General features: G+C 37.3%; 1 protein-coding gene across 1 annotated transcript in view; it reads left to right on the top strand.

Moving 5' to 3' along the window:
* The window catches only part of ADIPOR2 (adiponectin receptor 2), a 99204-nt gene that overhangs the window by 64519 nt on the left and 12260 nt on the right, over window positions 1–22425 (top strand). Inside the window, exon 3 of the mRNA XM_028121118.1 lies at window positions 20036–20155. Coding sequence (XP_027976919.1) covers window positions 20036–20155 — 120 coding nt within the window. The remainder of the gene's footprint in view (window positions 1–20035; window positions 20156–22425) is intronic.

Raw genomic sequence — 22425 nt, 5'->3', positions numbered from 1 at the left:
ACAAGATACTAACTTAATATCTTCCAGGGGTGTAATGAGTTCCATACACTGATTTTTTTTTGTTTGTTTTTGGAGGAAGGATTCATTTCTTGAAATTTCCAGTTTTGAAGTGGAAGTATGTGAACTGTTAGCAAATAGAGTGTATCCATCTGAATAATTCTAATAGTGCCTTAAATTTGTACGTAGCACTCTCACAGACGTGATCTCATTTGCCTCTCAAAATTGCAGTCTGAAATAGGAAGACCAGATATCTCTTTTTAAAAGTGGATGAAAGTGAGATTTAGAAAGCTTAGAGTAATGTGCCCAAAGTCACATGGCTAAATGAGAACATGTGCTAGGTCTTCTGACTGCACTTTCTGCTGAACAACGATGCCTTGATGAAAATTGGCAGCAGGCTGGCTTCATGTTCCTCATTTCCAAACTCTGCCTCTGAGTATTTATGTTGAGCCCAGAGGTTAGATTCAACCATTGGTACTTGTTTTTTGACAGAATTTTTGTGCATACCTGATTTTCTTTTAGGCCAGAAGCATTTTAACTTTTCAGTGGATTTTTTGTTTATTTTGAAAAGAAATAAACCTAACGTTATCATGATGTGTTCTTTCACATTTCTAATGATTTTGCATCATTTTCTTTGAGTATTTGTTCCCTCTTTTTATATTTATTAGTTTTTAAAAGGATTTTATTTATTTGAGAGAGAACAAGTGAGCTTGCACGAATTGGAGGGGAGGGGCAGAGGGAGAAGCAGACTCTCCGCTGAGCAGGAAGCCCAGCATGGGACTCGATCCTGGACCCCAGGATCATGACCTGAGCCAAAGGCAGATGCTTAACCGACTGAGCCACCCAGGCACGCCTTTTCCCTCTTTTTAAAATAGAGAACTTAATGTAAATTGCATAGGCTTTTAAAAAAATGTGGTAGTTTCTCTTAGATTCTCTAGCTACATTAAATGCCAGTTGTGCATAAGGATAAAAATGTAATAGGAAAAGCAAGAGAGAGAGGTGTCTTTTTTTTAAAATAAAAAACAAGTTAAATGAAATTCTAAATTTATAAAAATAAGGTTTAAAGGTAGTTGTATCCATTACAGAGTGATACGTCTTTTTGTGCAGGTGTTTATTAGGTTTATTAGCAGATTCCTTTAAATCAGTGGATCTGTTTTGGAATGCTTATCTGATCACTTATGGCCCTTTAAGGAAAATAAACACAAATGCCAGGATTTAATCCTAACCTACTAAATCAGAATCTTTGGGTCCTGGATGAATGTATTTTTTAAAATATACACAAGTGACTAAGATGCTCACTGTTGTTTAAAAATTAGTGCCTAGAGTTATAGTTCTTTTTTTTTTTTTAAAGATTTTATTTATTTGAGAGAGAGATAATGAGAGATAGCACGAGAGGGAAGAGGGCCAGAGGGAGAAGCAGACTCCCTGCTGAGCAGGGAGCCCGATGTGGGACTTGATCCCGGGACTCCAGGATCATGACCTGAGCCGAAGGCAGTCGCTTAACCAACTGAGCCACCCAGGCGCCCTCTTTTTTTTTTTTTTTTAAAAGATTTTTATTTTTAGAGAGAGAGCACACAAGAGGGAGGGTTGAGGGAGAAAGGAGAGAGAATCTCAAGCTGATTTCATGCCTAGTACCAGAGTCTGACATGGGGCTCGATCTCACCATCCTGAGATCATCCCCTGAGCCGAAACCAAGAGTTAGATGCTTAAACAGCTGTGCCATCCAGGCGCCCCTATAGTTCTTTTATTTACAATAATGTATTAAAAACTTCTCAGGAGCATGGTTTGCAAAAAGGCAAATCTCTGTGTGTCCTCTGAGGAATATTTGGGAAATCGTTAGATTTTTTGCTGTTTGTTAAAGGAAAATGTCACTATTTTTAAAAATATTGAGATAATTCATATATAAAGTTCACCTGTTTATAAAGTGTTGTACAATTCAAAAGTTTTAGTTGTGCAACCATCACAACACTCTAATTTAGAACATTTTTTTTATTATCTCTAAAAGAAACCTCTTTTACCCATTAGCTATCATTCCTATCCCCACGCTTTAACTCTAGGCAGCTGATTTCCAGTCTCCTTTCTGTCTCTATGGATTTTCCTCTTGTAGATTTTTTATATAATGGAGTCATGGGATGTGTGGTGTTTTATGACCAGCTCTTTTACTTAGCATAATGTTTTGAAGGTTCGTTTGTGTTGTATCACCTATCAGAACTTCATTTTCTTTTATGGCTGAGTAATATTCCATTGTATGGTTGTACCATACTTCATTGAAAAAATGTTGCTATGAACATTGATGTACAAGTTTTTGTGTACCGATATGGTTTCATTTCTTATGCACAGGAGTGATTTTTCTGGATCATGTGTTAACTATGTTTGTAACATTTTGAGGAACCGCCAGCCTGCTTTCTCTGCTTTCTGTAGCAGCTGTACCATTTTACATCCCCACTAGCAGTGTTTGAGGGTTCCACTTTTTCCATGTCCTGGCTGGCACTTAGTTTGGTCTGTCTTTATTATTTTTTTAAACATATATATGTATATTTAAAGATTTTATTTATTTGACAGAGCATGAGCAAGGGGAGAGGGAGAAGCAGAAGCAGGCTTCCTGCTGAGCAGGGAGCCCAATGCTAGACTTGATCCCAGGACTTTGGGAACATGACCTGAGCCAAAGGCAGATGTTTAACCGATTGAGCCACCCATGCGTCCCTTGCCTGTCTTTTTGAATATAGCCATCCGAGTGGGTGTGAAGTGGTATCTCATTGTGGTTACAGTTGACTCGAGTTTTTTTTCTTTTTAAAGATTTTATTTATTTGAGAGAGAGCACAAGCAGAGGGAGTGGCGGGCAGAGCGAGAAGCAGGTTACCTGCTGAGCAAGGAGCCCAATGTGAGGCTCCATCCCAGGGCCCTGGGATCATGACCTGAGCCAAAGGCAGATACTTAACTGACTGAGCCACCCAGGCGTCCCTGACTCTTGAGTTTTTTTTTTTATATTTTTATTTTTTAAAGATTTTATTTATTTGACAGAGACACAGTGAGAGAGGGAACACAAGCAGGGGGAGAGAAAGAGGGAGAAGCAGGCTTCCCGCTGAGCAGGGAGCCTGATGCGGGCCTCCATCCCAGGACGCTGGGAGCTTGACCTGAGCCCAAGGCAGACGCATAACTACTGAGCCACCCAGGCACCCCTACTCTTGAGTTTTTATCAGGAGATCTACCTAGGTTAGCTGTGGCTGAAGATTTTAATTATTTAACCTCTTGAAGACTCTGGAAATAGCAATTAAATTCAAACCTATTAAAAACTCAAGTTGTGTCTGTTCAACTTCTAATGGTTTGGTTCTTTTTGTCTATACTGTTAAACTACTTTAACCTACTATCATCTCCCATCTGGAATATTGGGCTAGATCTCCTGATAGGGCTTTCTGTTTTGTTTCTTGTTTTTGTCCAATGTATTCCTCACACAGTTGCTAAAGAGAATTCTTAAAAAATGCAGAGTTTTGTTAGCCATTTCCATTTAAAAAAAATCATTTGCTTCCCATTGCACTTAGGACAAAATCCCCACTCTTGTCCATAATCTACAGGACTCTGATGATCTCACCTCTCTGGTTGTCTGAATTCATTTCAGGACGTTCTCTTTTTTGGTCAGTGAGCCTTAACCACATTGGCCTTATTTCCTTAAACAGGCTAAGTTCTCTTCAGCCAGAGAGCCTTCAAAAGTGGTTATTTTCTCTGCCCGGGGTGTTGTTAGATCCACACTTCTGGCTAACCGCTGCTTATTCTTTAGTACTTAAATTAAATATCACTTCCGTAGAAAAACCTTTCACAAATTCTCTATCTCCACTTCATTCTATTTCATCTTTCCTATTTTTAAAGCATACCATTTATATTTCATCACAATACACACCATAACTTGTAATTATATATTTATATGGTTAGATGTTAATAATTATTTTTGCTTGTAGACTATGTTCCATGGTGGAACAAATCTTGCCTTTTGTCACCCCATCCTCAGATTCTAGCCCAGTCTTTCTGATTCATGGTGAATGTATAACACATAGATGTTGAATGAATTTATCAGTAGCCAATATAGTGTTCTAGGTCTAAATTGTCTCAGGTAGTTTCCATAAAAAGATGTATAGAAGGAGAATATTGGGGCATGCTGTTTTGATGTTCAGGGAAAATTAGTCAACATACTTATTTAATCTGTGATGAATAAGTATATTTTTATTATTTATCAGAAGAATGATAGCTCATATTTATTGGGCCTGTACAATGTATGAGACAACTTTCTAAGCTCTTTTGCACATATCATCTCATTCATTCCTGGAGTAGCCTTATAGAGTAGGTATTAGTAGTATTTGTTTTACAGATGAGGAAACTAAGGTTCCATTGAATTTATGTGAGTGATACACTGGGACTCTTATTGGAGGATTTAATATACTACTTCTCTACATGGGGTTGGATTTTCCTTTCATTGATTTATTGTCAAAAGTGTGATTTGGCAGTTTGAATGGTTATTTGTCTCTAATATAATACATTTTAAAGGACACTGTTTTCATAGATGGTCAAAATTGTGGAAAAAGAGACTCTGTGATAGATGGTAGTGATCCGTTGTAATTGTGGAATTGACTCTTAAGTAGCTTCAAATGAAATAGTGCACAATTACATTCATTTCCCTGTGTGTGAGGGTCCTTTATTTGAGGCAATGGAGAGGTTAATTTACTTTATTCCTTAAGAAGCAAAATGGTTTTTTTGTTTGTTTTTAAGAGGACTAGAAATCAAATACAGTTGACCCTTGAATGATACAGGTTTAAACTGCATGGGTCTACCTATGTGGATTTTTTTTTTGAAATATGAAGTACCAGTACTGTAAATGTATATTCTCTTATTTATGATTTTTTTAAAAGATTTTATTTATTTGAGGGAGAGAGAATGGGAGATAGAGAGCATGAGAGGGAAGAGGGTCAGAGGGAGAAGCAGACTCCCTGCTGAGCAGGGAGCCCGATGTGGGACTCGATCCCGGGACTGCAGGATCATGACCTGAGCCGAAGGCAGTCGCTTAACCAACTGAACCACCCAGGCGCCCTCTTATTTATGATTTTTTAGTAACATTTTCTTTAGCCTACTTCATTATAAGAATATAGTATATAACATACAAAATATGTATGAATCAACTGTTTACGTAATTGGTAAGGCTTCTGGTCCATAGTAGACAATTAGTAGTTAAGTTTGTGAGGAATCAAAAGTTATACGTGGATTTTTGACTACATGGGGGGTCAGTGCCCCATCCCTTGGTTGTTCAAGGGTTAACTGTACTTACAAAATTAAAGTCTCTGGACTAGGAGTCTGTTTTTTATAAGCTCCCTCATATGATTCTGGGACACACTTAAAATTTGAGAACTAGTGATTATAGCCTTCTCCTTTTCTCATGATGCATATGTATATGTTCTAGACTGATGGAACTTCAGCAGGGTAGGTCCAGAGTAGCTGCATGTGTCCTTATCCATAAGTGGAGTATTTGATAGTATGTACTTTGTCTCGTAGTGTGGTAGTGAGAATGATGCCTGGTATATAGAGAGTACTTACAAATGTTGGATATGATACATTGTTGGAGGCCTGTATTTTTGTCAGAAAAGATCTGCTTAAATTTCACTGTAGAAAGGCAGACTGTTCTATCCAAAAGACAGGGCATAATCTATTGGATATTGCTCATATTAGACTTCGTAATCATCTTAAAAGGTTGACTTTGTTATTATCTGTTTTTGCTAATCTAAACATAATGCCTATCCCCAACACTTAAAATAGTTTGGAGTGTTGTATTTGCTCAATAAATAAGGAAAGGAATGAGTGAATGATTGAACCTAAGTTTTAGCCCTGGTCCACTGCTAGCCAGCGGTGTGATTTTGGCCAATTTTCTTTATTTCTTTGGACCTCATTTTCTTAATATTGGAATTAAGTTGTTGGAACCAGGTGATAGCTAAGGTTTTCTCAACCTCCACATTTCTGTGGTCCCCCCACTATAGTTTTAACTCTTGTTTGTTAGAGGATAAAAGATGAATGAGGGTCATAATTAGTTTTTCATGGATTGGTCTAATTAGGTGTCTTTGCTTAATAACTCTATCTAATAGCTACTTTTATCAAGTTTGTTTTTATTTAGTGAAGCCATTTCTGTACTTCAGTAGATAATCTCAAAGGAAGCAGTTTGGTAAGAGGAAAAAAAAAAAAGCATAGTTTTGGGTTCAGCAAGACCTGGATTTGAATCTTGATCTCTTCTACATCATTATTTCCCAACATTTTTGAGAAAAAACAACAGAAAACCTTACTGAAGTATAATATGCATGCAGAAAAGTACGTATATCGTAAATGGATAGTGTGATAAATTTGTATAAACTGGGCACCACCTGTGTAACCAGTACCCCTAGAGGTCCCCTTAATGCCTTCCCTCCTCCATAGTGATGCCTGTCTCTTTCCCAGAGGTAACCATTGTCCTGACTTCTAATGGTATAGATTAGTTTTCCTGTTTTTGTACTTTATGTCATCGGAACCATTCAGTATGTACTCTTATATCTGGCTTCTTTCACTCAGTATCATGTTTGTGAAATTCATTTGTACTTTGTGTAGCTGTAGTTTGTTCATTTTAACTTTCTTTGTGTGACTATAACATATTTATTAATGAAGGCTAGTGGGTTGTTTCAAGTTTTGGGCTATTATAAAAAGTATTTCTATGAATATTCAAGTACTTGTCTTCTGGTGAATGTATAGAAGCATTTCTGTTAGCTCTATACCTAGGAGTGGAATTGGCTGGGTCAGGGATGACCCCTTTCCTCCTTTAAACATCAAAAACATTTAACAGATGCTTACATGATGGTCATATTTTTAATATTAGTTTGAAAAAAATGCCTGTAGAAATTGACCAGGAATTTAGTTCATTTATGTAAGATACTGTCGTTAGGTTGGGAATCAAGGTACCACTCAGAGCTGTGTAACTTCCCTTAGATTGCATTTCTTTATTTACCCTGCTAGATCTGGATTTCCACATCATAAAATGGGGATAAAAATACTCATCTCAGAAGGTTGTTGAGGATTTGATCATTTAATTTGTAAAAGCAGTACAGTGTCTGGCATGTTAAAGTTAGTGCACAATAAATAAGAATTCTGTTACCCCATCCTTCTTTGTAATAGTACTCAAGTAATTGCAATAAATCCTGGTAATCACATCCTGAACTTATTCTTACATCTCAGCCACCCTTGACTTCAACAGTTTTTTTTCCACAGAGGTAGTTTTCTAAATCTATCATCTTAGTACTGACCCCTTTATCGGACCTTTAACTGCTTTAAAATGAATTAATTTAGCCTGCTCCCTCCCCCATAAGCTTTTCCTTCTGATGTCCTGGTTTCTATTAAATAGTCCCAGCTTTCTTCCAAGTATCCAAACCTGGTTCCTAGAATGTCAGAGTGGAGGGAAAACTAAGAGTCATTTAGTTTAGTAAAGATGCATGCGTGCATTTATTCTTTCTGCAGATTTTTTAGGTGTTTTTAAAAAAAGATTTTATTTATTTATTTTTAGAGAGTACAAGTGTGGGGGAGTGGGCAGGGACAAGCAGACTCCACACTCTGCGAGGAGCCCAACACAGGGCTCAGTCTCATGACCCAAGATCATGACCTGAGCCGAAACCAAGAAAGAGTTGGATGGCTTAACCAACTGAGCCACCCAGGACCCCGGTGTTTTTTTAAGTATGTATTGGCACTCTGGGAATACAAAGATAAAACATAGTTTCTGCCCTTAAGCAGCTAACAGTCCAGTTAGAGGGACAGACAAGGAAATCACTACATTTGTGGTAAGGGATGTACGATTGTGCAGGATACTATAGGAGTAACTGTACTTTAAGCTGGGGGTCTAGGGAGGCAAAACTTGAGTTTCAGAGTTAACTAAGAGAAAAGACTAAGGGCATTCTAGGCAGAGGGAACAGCAGATATGAAGACACAAGTAAGAAATAGTATGATGCTTTTAGGGAATAGTACCAATAATAGCTAGCATGTATTGAATATACATTGGTATGTACTGGTGTCTAAGCCTGGAAAGTGTTCAGCATAGCTAGAATGAAAGATCAAGAGTGCAAGGTAGCAGAAGGTTTGGTAGCAAGCAAGCCTAGACAATTGAGGCCTAAAATCCAGATTTCTAGACTCCTAGGTGCAGTATTCTTCATCATCCAGAATTCTTCTTGAAATGTATAATGTGGTTTGTTGGTTGAAATGCATAGGTCATTTCTTCCAGGCCTCTGACTCCGAAACCTGGATTCTTTTAACTATATTTGCTGAAGTATATAGTTTAGCGTTTTGTAAGCTTCCTTAGACAAAACCACAAAAGAGGCATTTGAAACCAGGTTGCCCTGATCTTTACGCGTTTTCTTCACATCTTTGAGTTTTCAAGGTACTAAGTCAAAGAGAGCAGCCTTTATGGTTGTCCTACTTTACTTCTGCTCCAGATTCTTCTTCATAAATGGGGGGATGAGGGCCAACATTTACTCATTTCACCTAGGAATTATTTATTGAGCAGTTTTACTTTAACCAAACTCATAAGAATGCCACTGTATATTAATTTATCCTAGGAAAGCTATCTTGTAAATAGGCTCTCGTGTGCTGATCCTACATTTTCTTTTCCAGAGGGAAATGTATTTAGGACATTCAGTTAAGATTAGATAGAGTTGCTATGTGACAATAAAAAAAAAAATTGGATGATTTTAAAGATCTTTTCTGTTTAGCTTTAGAGATAACTAGTCTGTACAGGCTAAGAGTATATATATTTTTAGGCAGCCCAAAATGAATGTTTTATATTAGATATTGTACTTATTTTACTGGACAATTCAAGAGACACATTCATCAGTGCCTTTTCTCTTTCAGCTTTTATTTTTTTGTACACACCTTAATTTCCATTAACCTATGGGTTTGTCTTCATTAGCTATATCAGCTTACTACCTTACTACACATTTCAGATTTCTAAATTTAAGCTGGATTCAGCCTGTCAGCTTTCCAAAAAGACTATTAAATAACCTGTTGCTCAAACTAAGCCAGGTTTATTACTTGCTGCAGTAAGAGTGCATTCCACATAAAGCATCCTAGTAGTATTTTACAAAGGAGAGGTCATGAATAGATATTTATAGGGTTTGGGGGTCTGGGTCCTAGTGGTTTAAGTCAGGTCTTTGAATACAGCAGTCATGGGGTGCCTGGGTGGCTCAGTCAGTTGAGCGTCCAGTTCCTGATTTCGGCTCAGGTCATGATCTCGGCTCTCAGTGCAGAGTCTGTTTGAGATCCCCCTCCCTCCCTTGCTCTCTCTCTAAAATAAATAAAATCTTTAAAAAAATGAATACAGGGGTGGCTGGGTGGCATAGTCTGTTAAGTGTCAGACTCTTGGTTTCAGCTCAGGTCGTGATCTCAGGGTGATGAGATCAAGCCCCACATTGGACTCTGTGCTTAGGGCACAGTCTGCTTAGAGTTTCTCTCTCCCTGTCCCTCTGCCCCGCTCCCCCGCGCGCGTGTTGTGTGTACGTGTACGCACGTGTGCGCGCGCGTGCTCCCTCTCAAATAAATCTTAAAAAAAAATAACAGTCATATTGGTGTTGCACAGAGTTTGTGATTTGATATTTTAGGATTGGTGAAGCAAGTCTCAATGAACAAATGTTTGATTAAGTGAGCAGATTTGCCCAGTTGAACAATTGATTGTACTAAGGAGCTGATTGAGCAGTCTGTTGTTTAGTTAAATGAATTTTTGAGAAGTTTCTAAAGCTGATAATGAAGTTATTTATTGGCTGGTATTCTTAACCTTCCTGGGCAGGAATTCCCTGGAGCAGATGATAAAAATAGGGGCCTTTAGATCTTAGTCCTCGTAATTAAGCTATCTGTGAATGCAGAAGATCTCAGTTCTCAATGACATCTATAAAAGCAGACAAATTTTAACCAAGGATTTACTGTTCTCTGCCCTGGGTATTTTACCATTTCCTTGACCTTTATTTTCTAACTGTGGAAGGTATTATGATTGTGGATCTGTGTGGCATTTTGTCTAATGGTCTACTGACTTCAACTAATATTTACATTTATAATTTATGTCTTGCTACTCTCCTGAATGCATCGTTAGTTTCAGTTGAACTGAATGGGTCTCTTGTCCTCAAAGTGGTACTTTTGCTTTTTTCCCCTCTTGATTATTTTCTTTTATCTTTTCAAAATTCTGTTTTTCATGCAACCTTTTCTGAGCTCCACATCTCCCTACCTTTAATAACTATACCTTATTTCTTTTTTAGTCATTTATATGGCCAAGTCAGACCCTCATTAGGTTGTAAGCCCATGGAAGATGGAGACTATACTTTACTCATCTATTTAAGAATCTTATTAGTAGGGATGCCTGAGTGGCTCAGTCAGTTAAGTGTCTGCCTTCAGCTCAGGTCATGGTCCCAGGGTCCTGGGATCGAGTCCCACCACATCGGGCTCCTTGCTCAGCGGGAAGCCTGCTTCTCCCTCTGCCTGCTGCTCCCCCTGCTTGTGTTCTCTCTCTCTCAGACAAATAAATAAATATATTATTTTATTTTATTTTTTTAAAATTTTATTTATTTATTTGACAGAAGGACAGCGAGAGAGGGAACACAAGCAGGGGGAGAGGGAGAGGGAGAAGCAGGCTTCCTGCCGAGCAGGAAGCCCGATGCGGGGCTTGATCCCAGGACCCTGGGATCATGACATGAGCCGAAGGCAGACACTTAACAACTGAGCCACCCAGGCGCGCCTAAATATTTTTTAAATAAAAGAATCTTTTTAGTAAACATTTGTTAATAACGGTTTGGAACTGAATTGGGCTAAAACAGGTAAATGTCCAAATGAATTCTTTTCATATTAGACTGATCTTAAAGGTCTTTCATCTTTATCACTATGGTTCTCTGTCTTTCCAAAGGCAAAAAATACTCTAGAGAATTGTCATTTTAGGTTGCACTGTGGATAGATCATCAGAGTCAGATACCATTGTATTTTGAAATATAATATGTTTAACTTAGTCTTTTCACAGATGGACTTCACTGAATGTAGGAGAAAAATATTTAAAAGTGTCTTTGTACTTCAGAGCATTGACCTTTAAGTTTAAATATAGTAATTTATTTGTAGAAAGCCTTAGAAAATTAAATTTTATGCCCCCCCCTTTAAGATTATTTATTTGTCAGAGTGAGGGAGCACAAAGCAGGGGGAGTGGCAGGTAGAGGGAGAAGCAGGCTTCCGACTGAGCAGACGCTTAGCTGACTGAGCCACCGAGGTGTCCCAGTATTATGCCATTTTTAAGGCAGCTTTGGTGTTGTTTCATCTTTCACAATATCCTGTTTCTCTTCATAATTTATTTTGATGAGGGTTAGAATATGACAACAAAAACAGAATATAGCATGTATTTAACACTTGTATGTGATCTTTTTTTTTTTTTTAAAGATTTTATTTATTCATGAGAGAGAGAGGCAGAGGGAGAAGCAGGCTCCCCGCGGAGCAGGGAGCCTGATGTGGGACTCGATCCCAGGACCCTGGGATCATGACCTGAGTTGAAGGCAGACGCTTAACCGTCTGAGCCACCCAGGTGCCCCGTGATCATCTTAATATAGATGCTATTTAGTGTAGAAAGAGAGATCTTTGGGTTCTGTGGTTTAGTGCCTGCTAATGGGAAATTGAATGTCATTTCAAATGCTCAATGACAAGGTAGTTCTTTAGAGTTAATATTGGAAGAGATTAGACAAAGACTATTTTTTATACTGTGTGCCCAGGATAGGCTTTCTAAACCATTGTTGTGTGGCATAGCCATGAACTTGCATGTGTACCCTAGCAAAAGCATTTTTTAATCCTGTGTTCTAGCCAATGTTTGACTCTACCATTTTATTCCTTCTTGTTATCCTCTGTCTAACCCAGGGAGTTATATTTACTTCCACTGACTCTATCTAGGGCTCTTAATCAGCATCTCCATAATGCTTGAACACAATATATAGCTCATTATGGGCTAGTATTTTAGATGTTTATTTTTTGAGGACATATTTGTGAGTCTTCTGTTTTAGGAGGGGGAGAATTGGAGACAATACTTGGTAAATTAACAGACAAAGAATACTTTGTACTTCTGAATGAAACATTCTTTTATAAATATTGAGAAATTTTGCTGACATATTGGGATGGATAGAAGTATTTATTTTTACTGGGATATGTATTTCTGACCACTGACCACATTCTGCCTCAAAGCATACACTGGACCACCAGAAATGGAATTATAGTTGACCCTTGAAAAGTGCAGAGGTTAAGGGTGTGTTGACTTTTTTGAAAATCTGTGTATAACTTTTGACTTGCCCCCAAATTTACCTGCTGGTAGCCTGCTGTTGATTGGAAGCCTTACTGATAACATAAAAGTTGATTAACACATATTTTATATGTTCTGTGTATTATGTAGAGTATTATATACTGTGTATTGTATAAGCTAGAGAAAAGAAATGTTACTAAGAAAAGCATAAGGAAGAGAAATACATTTGTGGTACTGTACTGTAAAAAATTCATGTGTACGTGGATCTGTGTTATTCAAACCCGTGTTCATTGTCAGTTGTATTACTGTTGGGGTGGTATTTATTAACAAAACTGACTTAAAAAAATGGATGTAGTTACATATCTTAGAAATGTAATCCACAGTGAAATCCTTGCCTTACGTATAGGCTTGCATTCTGTTAAATTGAAATTAATTTTTTTAGAAGCACTATTTTGGGTAGAAAGGGCAATTGTAAAAGATGAGAAGAGAAAATGTGGACAAGCAGCTTTAATGCTTTGCAAGGTTCCAGTATGCATGAGTTTCAGTTATCATGGGTTAGTTAAATAATACCAGGCTCTCAACAATATGGTTCAAATTTCACTTACTGTGGTATATTTACTGTGTGTAATTGCATAAAGCACAAACTTTTGTGCTAGCTCTTCAGTCTACAATCTGCATATCTACTGTGCAAATAGTAGATAGGCATTGTGATTAGTGACCAGTTTTGTCACTTCTTTGAAAATCTATCATGACTGATTGGTTATCATACATCTGTCATTTCATTTAATGCACAAGACAGCGAAGTATAGGTTGTGTGGTTTCCCAGCGATAAACCCATATGACTTTTTACAAAAATGGATAATCAGAAGGGGGAATTGGCTAACAAAGAAAAATAAAAGCAAAGAAATGAAACTGATAATGCTGCATTTGCAAATCAGATCAAATATAAGTGGCTATAGAAGAAATACCTGATGGGACTGGGAATGTTGACACTGCTACCACTTAAGAGGTTCTAGATGTGCAGCCAGAGGAACATAGTGGAGGCAAACTGGTCAACATAAAGGAGTAAAGCATTTGTGACAAAAAGGATGAAGATGTTCAGAGAAGTGATGCAGGGGAAAAAAGTCAAGTTAAAGGAAATTTTAAAGATATTTCATGAGGTGACAGCACAAAGAATAAAATGTTGAAAGCTGATCCAAACTTAGAGTATGAGACAATTTCCCTAGGCTGAGAAAAGATGCTCACTTTGTATCATAAATTATACAACAAGAGGGCAAGCACTGGGGCACCTGGTTGGCTCAGTTGGTAAAGCAGGCGACTCTTGATCTTAGGGTCATGAGTTCAAGCCCCACATTGGGTGTGGAGCCTATTTAAAAAAAAAAAAGGGCACTGTTCAAATTACTCTTAGTAAGTTTCTTACAAATAAATAAATACTTAATTCTCAATGTTTGTTTTATTTTTTTATTTTATTTTATTTTTTTTTAAAGATTTTATTTATTTATTTGACAGAGAGAGACACAGTGAGAGAAGGAACACAAGCAGGGAGAGTGGGAGAGAGAGAAGCAGGCTTCCCGCCGAGCAAGGAGCCCGATGTGGGGCTTGATCCCAGGACCCTGGGATCATGACCTGAGCCGAAGGCAGATGCTTAACGACTGAGCCACCCAGGCGCCCCATCAATGTTTCTGTTTTAAAATATAGCATACCAAATACTAGTTTTACTATTTTTAAAATTTCCTTATACATTTATAACTGACAGAGTTTTTAGTATTTTAACAATTTTTAAAGGTCTTGAAATAGCCATTTTCCTCATTGGTTATTAAGATTGCTTTACATGATTTTGGCTTGCACAGTCATTTTTACTATCCTGCACTACTAGAAAGCAAGGTCTGCCTGTATGTGTTGTGGCCTTTTGGTCAAATGTCTGTTATCCACAAAGTCAGGCACTTGTATAATTAGAAAACAATGTGAGTGGAAAGAATATAGCATGAACTTTGGAACTTACATGGACCTGAGTTGAACTTCTGACTGGTATTTTCTAGGTGTGACCCTGAGCACATTTAGCCTCCGGTTCCTCATCTGTCAAATGGTAGCTGCTCAAGGAGTACTTTCTAAATTTTTTGAATGAATGGTTACCATTTAGCCATGGCACTAGTAACCACTTATTAGTAAGAAGTGTGAAGTATCTTATAAAAATATTTTTTTTCTTACGTGAACACGTAATACTATAGTAGGTGGATAGATCCTCTCTCATCATTTTCTTTAGATCAGAGTTTCTCAACAACTCTTGACATTTTAACTAGATAGTTCTTTGTTTTGGAGAACTGTCTTTTGCATTGTAGGGTGTGTAACAGCATCCTGCCCCCTACCTACTAGTTGCCTGTATCATTTTCCCCTACTTGTGACAAGTAAAGATGACTATAGATACTGCCAGATGTCCTCTAGGTGGGGGAGCAAAATTGCCCCTAGTTGAGAACAGCTGCTTTAGACTTTGTGTTTTCTTAATTTCTTTCTTTCCTTTCCGTCTCCCTTCTTCAGTCCCGCCTTCTCTCTGTTGCCAGAGTAAGTTTGTAAACACAAATGTTAATTGTGTTCAGCTCGGCCCAACCTCATCATTTAAATGCGCAGCTTTGCCTGCATGATAAAATCTAAAACCCCTTAGTATGAAAAACCTTAAGCACTTCTAGTCCTCTCTCCTGTTTTTTGTTTTTGAAAGCATTTTATTGAGGGATGATTTACACAAACAACGTTTTATTGAGGGATAATTTAAACAGTAAAATACCCAAATCTTAAATATATAGCATCATGACACTACCTATATATTATCACCACAGATCAAGATTCAGATTATTTTCATCATTTCAGAAACTTCTCTCATGCCTTTTTCAAGTCGGTAATCTCTCCCCACCTCTCCTTTATTCCCAGAGAGAACCATTATTCTGACTTCTACCACAATAGATTGTTTGCTTGTTGCTGAACTTAATATAAATGGAATCAAAATATATACTCTCTTTATGATTGGCATCTTTTTGCTACTTACCCATATTCTTTTGTGTGTTAGTTCTTTTTAATTACTGAGTAGTAATCTCTTGTATCTGTTACATGAATATATCACACTTACTTATCCATTTTCTTATTGATAGACAATTGGATTGTTTCTGGTTTTTGACTATTATGAACAATGCTGCTGTGGACACCTGTGTCCTTTAACATTTTTTTTATCATGGTAGAATATATTGTATAAAATTTGCCATTCTAGCCAGTTTTCAGTGTACAACTTAGTGGCACTAATTACATTCACAGTGTTGTACAGCCATCACCACTATTTCCAAAATTTTTCAACATCCCATACAGAAAATCTGTACCTATTGAATTAGAACTTAACCATTCCCTTCTTCCAGTCCAGCCCCTGGTACCCACTCTCTACTTCTAGTTTCTGTGAATTGCCCATTCCAGATTTTTCTTATAAATGGAATTGAACAGTATTTGCTCTTTTGTGTGTGGCATAATTCAGTGTTTATCCATGTGGTAGTACATATTAGAACTTCATTCCTTTTTATGACTGAGTGTAATATTCTGTGTATACCACATTTTATGTATTTGTTGATGGGCATTTGGATTGTTTCTGTACTTAACCTTTTTTTAAATACTTTTTTCCTTAAAGGTTTTATTTATTTATTTATTTAACAGAACACGAGAGAGGGAGAGAGAGAGAGAGCACAAGCAGGGGGAGAGGGAGAAGCAGGCTCCCCACAGAGCAGGGAGCCCAATGTGGGGCTCGATTTCAGGACCCTGGGATCATGACCTGAACTGAAGGCAGATGCTTAACTGACTGAGCCACCCAGGCGTCTCTGTACTAAACCTTTTCTAGTCTCACATCATATTTACTTGTTGCTGAAGCAGGCATGCTAAACTGTATTCTTTGTGTCATGCTTTTTCTTTCCTCTGTGTTTTTGGATACACGCCGTTGCCTTTACCTGTTGTCTTTCCCCTGTCATGCCTGACTCATGAATCTCTTACACATTCTTCAGGTCTTGGTTGATGTTACCTTTCTAGGAAACTTCCTAACAGTGCCAAAGTTAGCTGTTTTCTCTTTTCTGTTTGTGTCAGACCTTTTTCATACAGTTCAATAGCGCCTTGCTGTATTTACTTACATGCATATCTTCTCCCCTAGGTTGTGATACTAACTTTAATGTTCTCAGTACCTAGCCCATCATTATAATAATAAAGACCATTATTTATTGCCTTCTAAGTCCTGGGCCCTATGATAGTTTCTTTTTATTTATTATCTTTTATCCCTAAAACAGATCTGCATTATAGGTATGGTATTGTTAAAATCATTTCACAGATAAGGAAACTGATGCTTAGGGTAAATGTAATCTTGTCAAAGATGACAGAATTTGTCAGTAGTCACAGTTTATCTGACTTCAGACTCACTCTTAATCCATTATGGCAAGCCACCTTTTCCTAAAAAATGTTTGACTAAATGAATAAATAATGTTTTTGGCAACTAGTTGGTGTTTACTCAGACCATACATCCTACATTCTGAATGTACTTGTTTTCTTTCGATAAATGCATATTAGCTCTCAACAGCAATGTTGTTGTTCTTCTTACCTCCTTATGATTGGGAAGTTGAACCATTCATCTCTCTTTTCTGTAGAAAGTGTGAGTACCCATGGAGAGAAGCACCCTATCCTCATTTTTTCTTATCTAAGTCTCCAATTTAAGTGTGTGAAATGCCCTTTATTTTGCCAGGGAATCTGGTTTACCTTTTCCTATCAGTAGTCTTCTATGGATCCAAATGTATTATTAGCCTGATACTCAGAACTACTGACTGTAAGTAATCCCATTGACATTTCAGACCAGTTCTGCAACTTAATTGAGTTTTACTTTAAATGCTCATTTAAGTCCTACTTTATATGCTCATTTATGTGTAGTTTTATTAGAAACTGCTGGCATAATTTATTTGTAAGAAAATCAAGACTGAATCCTCGTTTCTGTTACTCTTTGTGAAGATCAAATACATGTTGAACATGCATAAATATTTAAGCTATTTTACATTTTTTTATTTTTTAAAGATTTTATTTATTTATTTATTTGAGAGAGAGAGAGAGAGAAACAGCTTGAGAGGGGAGAGGGTCAGAGGGAGAAGTAGGCTCCCTGCCGAGCTGGAAGCTCAATGCGCGACTTGATCTCAGGACTCTGGGATCATGACCTGAGCCGAAGGCAGTCGCTCAACCAACTGAGCCACCCAGGCGCCCTGCTCTTTTACATTTCATATACAAATTTGTATTTTAAATTCAGTCTGCTGATCTTTTAAGCTATTGTCTATTTTATGTTTAATTAGGCACCTTTAAATTTTTTGTTGAAAAAATTTTAAAGCATTAATTGAGCTGTAGTGAAGTATATAACATATTATATTACACAGAGCTGTTCTGGGGCCATGGGGAAGAAGACCACATAGACACTTAAAATCTCAGTTAGGAAATGATACACTAAAAAAGTAAAATTATGTCAAACATGAAGTAAAACAGTATAAGTCAATAAAACAAGAGCTGTAAATCAGATATTATATTCGTTGTCAAATGAGGGTTAGAGACTTCAATTGCTAGAAAAGTTCAGGAGAGGAGGCAGTTGCTGTGGGTTAAGTAGGACATACACATTCTCTGGTGAAAATTCCTTCTTGATTGAGAGAGGATTGAAAAACTTAAAATATTACAGTGGTTTGTAGCCCTCCATAGGGCCACAGTACATAAATAGATACACAGTATATTGTGTTAATAAAATTTCCTGGGGATGGAAGAAGCAATCTAAAAATGCTTGGTGGGGGAGGGGAAGGTAGCAATCATGAAAGAAAGGTTGAGAAACTGGGCACTGAAGGACAGACAGGGAAGTTTTAGGGAAGTAAAGAACGGAGGGTGTTTTTTTCTTTTAAACATTTTTAAAATTTAAATTCAATTAATTAGCATATAATGTATTATTGGTTTCAGAGGTACAGACCTGTGATTAATCAGTCGTATATAATACCCAGTGCTCATTACATCACATGCCCTCCTTAATGTCCATCACCCAGTTACTCCATCTCTCCATCCCCTACCCCTCCAACAACCCTCAGTTTGTTTCCAATGATTGAGAGTCTCTTATAGTTTGTCTCCCTCTCTGGTTTCATCTTGTTTTATTTTTACAGAGAGTGTTTTATAAGAATATAGAGTCAAGATAAATTTCTTGGAGAACATGATTTTTTAACAGTTGAGATTGGCTATGTAACATGTTTCAAGTGCTACTTAATACTAAGCCCCTAGTTATCTTGAAAAGTAAAAAATAGGAAAATAAAATCTTAGGATTTCTTTTTAAACATGTTCAAATTCAAGTGCTGTGGTAGATTACTTACTGTGCCTACATGTTCATCCTTACCAGTTTTCTGACTGGAGGTAGAAGGTCATTCATTTCTTCATGCAGTCATGTTAGCCAGTACTGTTTATCTAGCAGACTCTTAGTAGATAAGGAATTCCAGTTCTCTTGTGCTGTCATCTTCACCGAATGGCAGAATCTCAGAATTTTATTTATTTTATTTTATTTTATTTTTTTTTAAAAGATTTTATTTATTTATTAGAGAGAATGAGAGATAGAGAGCATGAGAGGGAAGAGGGTCAGAGGGAGAAGCAGACTCCCCGCCGAGCAGGGAGCCCGATGTGGGACTCGATCCCGGGACTCCAGGATCATGACCTGAGCCGAAGGCAGTCGCTTAACCAACTGAGCCACCCAGGCGCCCCAGAATCTCAGAATTTTAGAGAATAGGGACGACTGTAGAGATTGTTTAGTTTTAAACTTCTTTTAGATAGAAATGAGAAAATTGAGGCACAGGTTGAGAGACCTGTATACGGTTCCATCGATAATAGTGGCAAAACCACACTTAATTACTTAGGTCTCCTGACTTCTGGTCCATTGCCCTTCTCACAGTATCATTCTGTCTCTACTAGTGTGAAGCTTCATCTGGAAACAAATCTTAATTTTAGTGATTCATCCCTTAAGTTCTATCCGGATTGTCTTTTCTTCATTTCATCAAGAATGTGGAAGATTGTGGGTGTGGGAGTTTTCACTTTTTTTTTTTTTTAAACCTTGGGCAACTTATTTTAACCTCTTTGCCTGATGTTCTTTATATGTTAAATGGGGATAAGCATACTTATCTAATAATAGGTGACTGTCAGGATTAAGTTAGATGGCCTGCATAAAGCCCTTTCATTTATGGTTGGCATATATTAAGAATTGAATAAATGTTTTTTTCTCTTGTTGTTTTTTTCTTTCCTTTTTTTTTTTTTTTTACCCTAGAGTACTTACCATATTGTATTACAGTTATTTATTTTATATGTACCAGGTGGGGTTCTTAGAGATTTTCCCCTCAGCAGTTTCTCGACTGTGTAATATACAATAATAATTTGTGATCTGTGAATATAATCTTAAAACAAAAAACGAACCATTCAGGCTACCCCAGGAATTTGCTACTGAAACAAACATGGGAATGCTCTCGTATTTCATTTGTCTGCCAGAGAGAAGAATTGAGTAACTGTTGTTCATTTTTAATACTCATAATTCTATAATAAACTGACAGTACTTCCTATATTGTTACTTATTTGAGGCCTTGCTTTGACCTTGAGAGAATTACTTCATTATAATTTTTTAAGGTTAGTCTATTGATTGTTTCATGTGGCTCCTGGTCTCTGTCCCTGACTGTTTGTATAATTGCCTTACAGATCTCTGAGGAATATGAGTGCAATGATGTAGCTTCTCAGGAAGATGAGGGGTTTATGGGCATGTCCCCTCTTTTACAAGCCCATCATGCTATGGAAAGAATGGAAGAATTTGTTTGTAAGGTAAGATAGTTTCTTATAATTTCTCTGCTATATATTTAACCCTTCCCAAACAGGAACCTTTAAGGAGATTTGCAGTACTTTAGCCTTTGGTTTACTTTGGACATAATCCGTGGCAAAATGGAGACAAACAATCTCATGACTTAAACCCTGTGTAAGACAAAATACATTTGTTTACCTGAAGTAGCCATGATAAAGTTGTGATAAAACTGGAATATCCATCTGGGAAACAAGTGTTTCCTGATGTATGTTAACAGAGTAGATGTTTTGTTGACAGTTTAGATAAAACAGAATGAAAGTAGGGAGTAGTTGATGCCTAGAGATACTAAAATGCCATCTCCAAGTCTTTTGAATCTCTTCTGCTTTGTAACTGTGATGGCAAATGTGTTAATCTTTCTAAGGATTCTGTGGGTAATCAAACTACTCTTTAGATATAAATTTCCCAGTTTTCATGCACATCTAGTATTTCTAGTTTAGCTGGCATGTTTTCTGTCTGTAAGGTTTTTCTTCTAATGCATTATCTGATTCTTTAGGACCTATTGTGGGGATTTTTTTTTTCTTCTTCTTCTAAAATGGTAACTGGAATGGGGGTTGCTTTCTTAGAGAAAAGAGTCAGGGACACCGGTAAATTTATAACTACTTGATAATCTGATCAATAGGGACCCTGGCAGGAATTATCCAAAATCATAAGTCTGTCTGTGTTAGTATGTGTAAATAATTTTATTTGTTAAACATTTCTGGAGAGCTCTTGATTATTTAGAGAGAAATTTTTGTGACTCTCAGCGTTTTTTTTTTTTTTTTTTTAAATAGGTTTCATGGAAGCAAGACTTTTTATGTGTGTGGTCTTAGATCCTGAAAACTAAGTTGGGTTTTCCTGCATTCACAGTGGTGGTAGAAATAATTGGGGGCCAGTTGACTATAGAATACTGTACTTTGGACCAGAGGATGAGAAAACATAATCTGAGTATAGACATCTCTTCTAAGAGAAAAGGGATGGGTAGAGAGTGGTGGGGGAGGGGAACAAATATTTATGGGTCTACTTAGAGCCCAGGAAATTTTCAGTGTTTGAAGATCGGTGAAGAAAAAGCCAAGCAAAACAATAGATTCTTTCTAGTGATTGCTGTCTCAGGAGAATTAACACACAGGGATGTTGAATATTTAGTGTCTGGGCCATTAGGGATTTTTAATATGTATAGATCAGTGGGGTACTGTAGCTAACTTGACTGCCTTTTTATTCTCCTTTTCTGAACTTAAGAGTAAAGAATAAAGCAAATAAAACTTCTAATGTAACAGCTAATGGGAGAAAAACTAGGGCATTTGTTTGCTCCAAACTCTGATTTATTGAAGAAGAATGAGTGGAGCACAAAAATTATTACCGTTCCCATATCATCCTCTAGCAGTGTGTCAGTGAGAGTGGACTAGAGAGGCTTCTTGTGACACAGCATTCTCCACACTTGCTCTGCTGCGGTCATGCGACTGAGTGTACTTGACAACTAGCTGGGTCTAGTGACACACACGGTTTTTTTCTTGGATTGCAAGCAAGTAAACAATTTAAAATGAAGTGTCCTGTGGCCTTGCTGATATACACTCCCTTTTGGAAAAGCTTTTATTATAGGAATAGGGGACATAAAATCATTTAGTCTTTATAGAGTGTCCAATTTGATCATGCTCTCTTTTTTTCCATCCTTCAATTAAAAATAAGTGTTTTGTGCATTAATGATCTAATACAAATCCAGTGGACCATTGCTCAGATGTTTGATTTATGCAGTGCCTTTGTCAAGCTTATAAATAAATAGTATTTGGCCAAGCTGTGATCCTGTTTTTTTTCCCCTGGAGGGGGTGTGGTGGGTAAAAGAGGATGCCTGTTTGGGTTGGCATTTGGATTGACTCCAGGTTGAGGATTGAGGGTGCAGTGTCTGTTGAATATGACACTAACTTCAGTATAATTATGAAAGTATAGCTCCTTGGCTCATTTTAGACTGCTGGAATGTTTAGAAACAATGGAGAAAAATCATTCTGACGTTATATGCAAATATAACTAGTAAGAAACTCAACATATTCTTTCTGACTGCAAAAAGGGAGCATCTTGGCTGTGTGGGGTAACACAATAGCACTTTTCATATGGTCACAGCAGAGCTGTTTGCAGATTGTGAACTGCCTTGAGGATGTAAGGATTGATTTCTCTTTTCCTCTCCCTCTTAGAGAATAAAAATTCTCCCAAAGTAAAACAGAGTAGCATCTTGTAAAGTTAATGTTAACAGTAGCTATCTTTT

This window comes from Eumetopias jubatus, unplaced genomic scaffold (assembly GCF_037043125.1).
Source record: "Eumetopias jubatus isolate StellerSeaLion01/CBP00866 unplaced genomic scaffold, mEumJub1_p1.0 scaffold_8, whole genome shotgun sequence".
NCBI classification, from domain to species: Eukaryota; Metazoa; Chordata; class Mammalia; order Carnivora; family Otariidae; genus Eumetopias; species Eumetopias jubatus.
The sequence above is the reverse complement of the archived record's forward strand: the minus strand, read 5'-3'. Positions and strand labels throughout refer to the sequence as shown.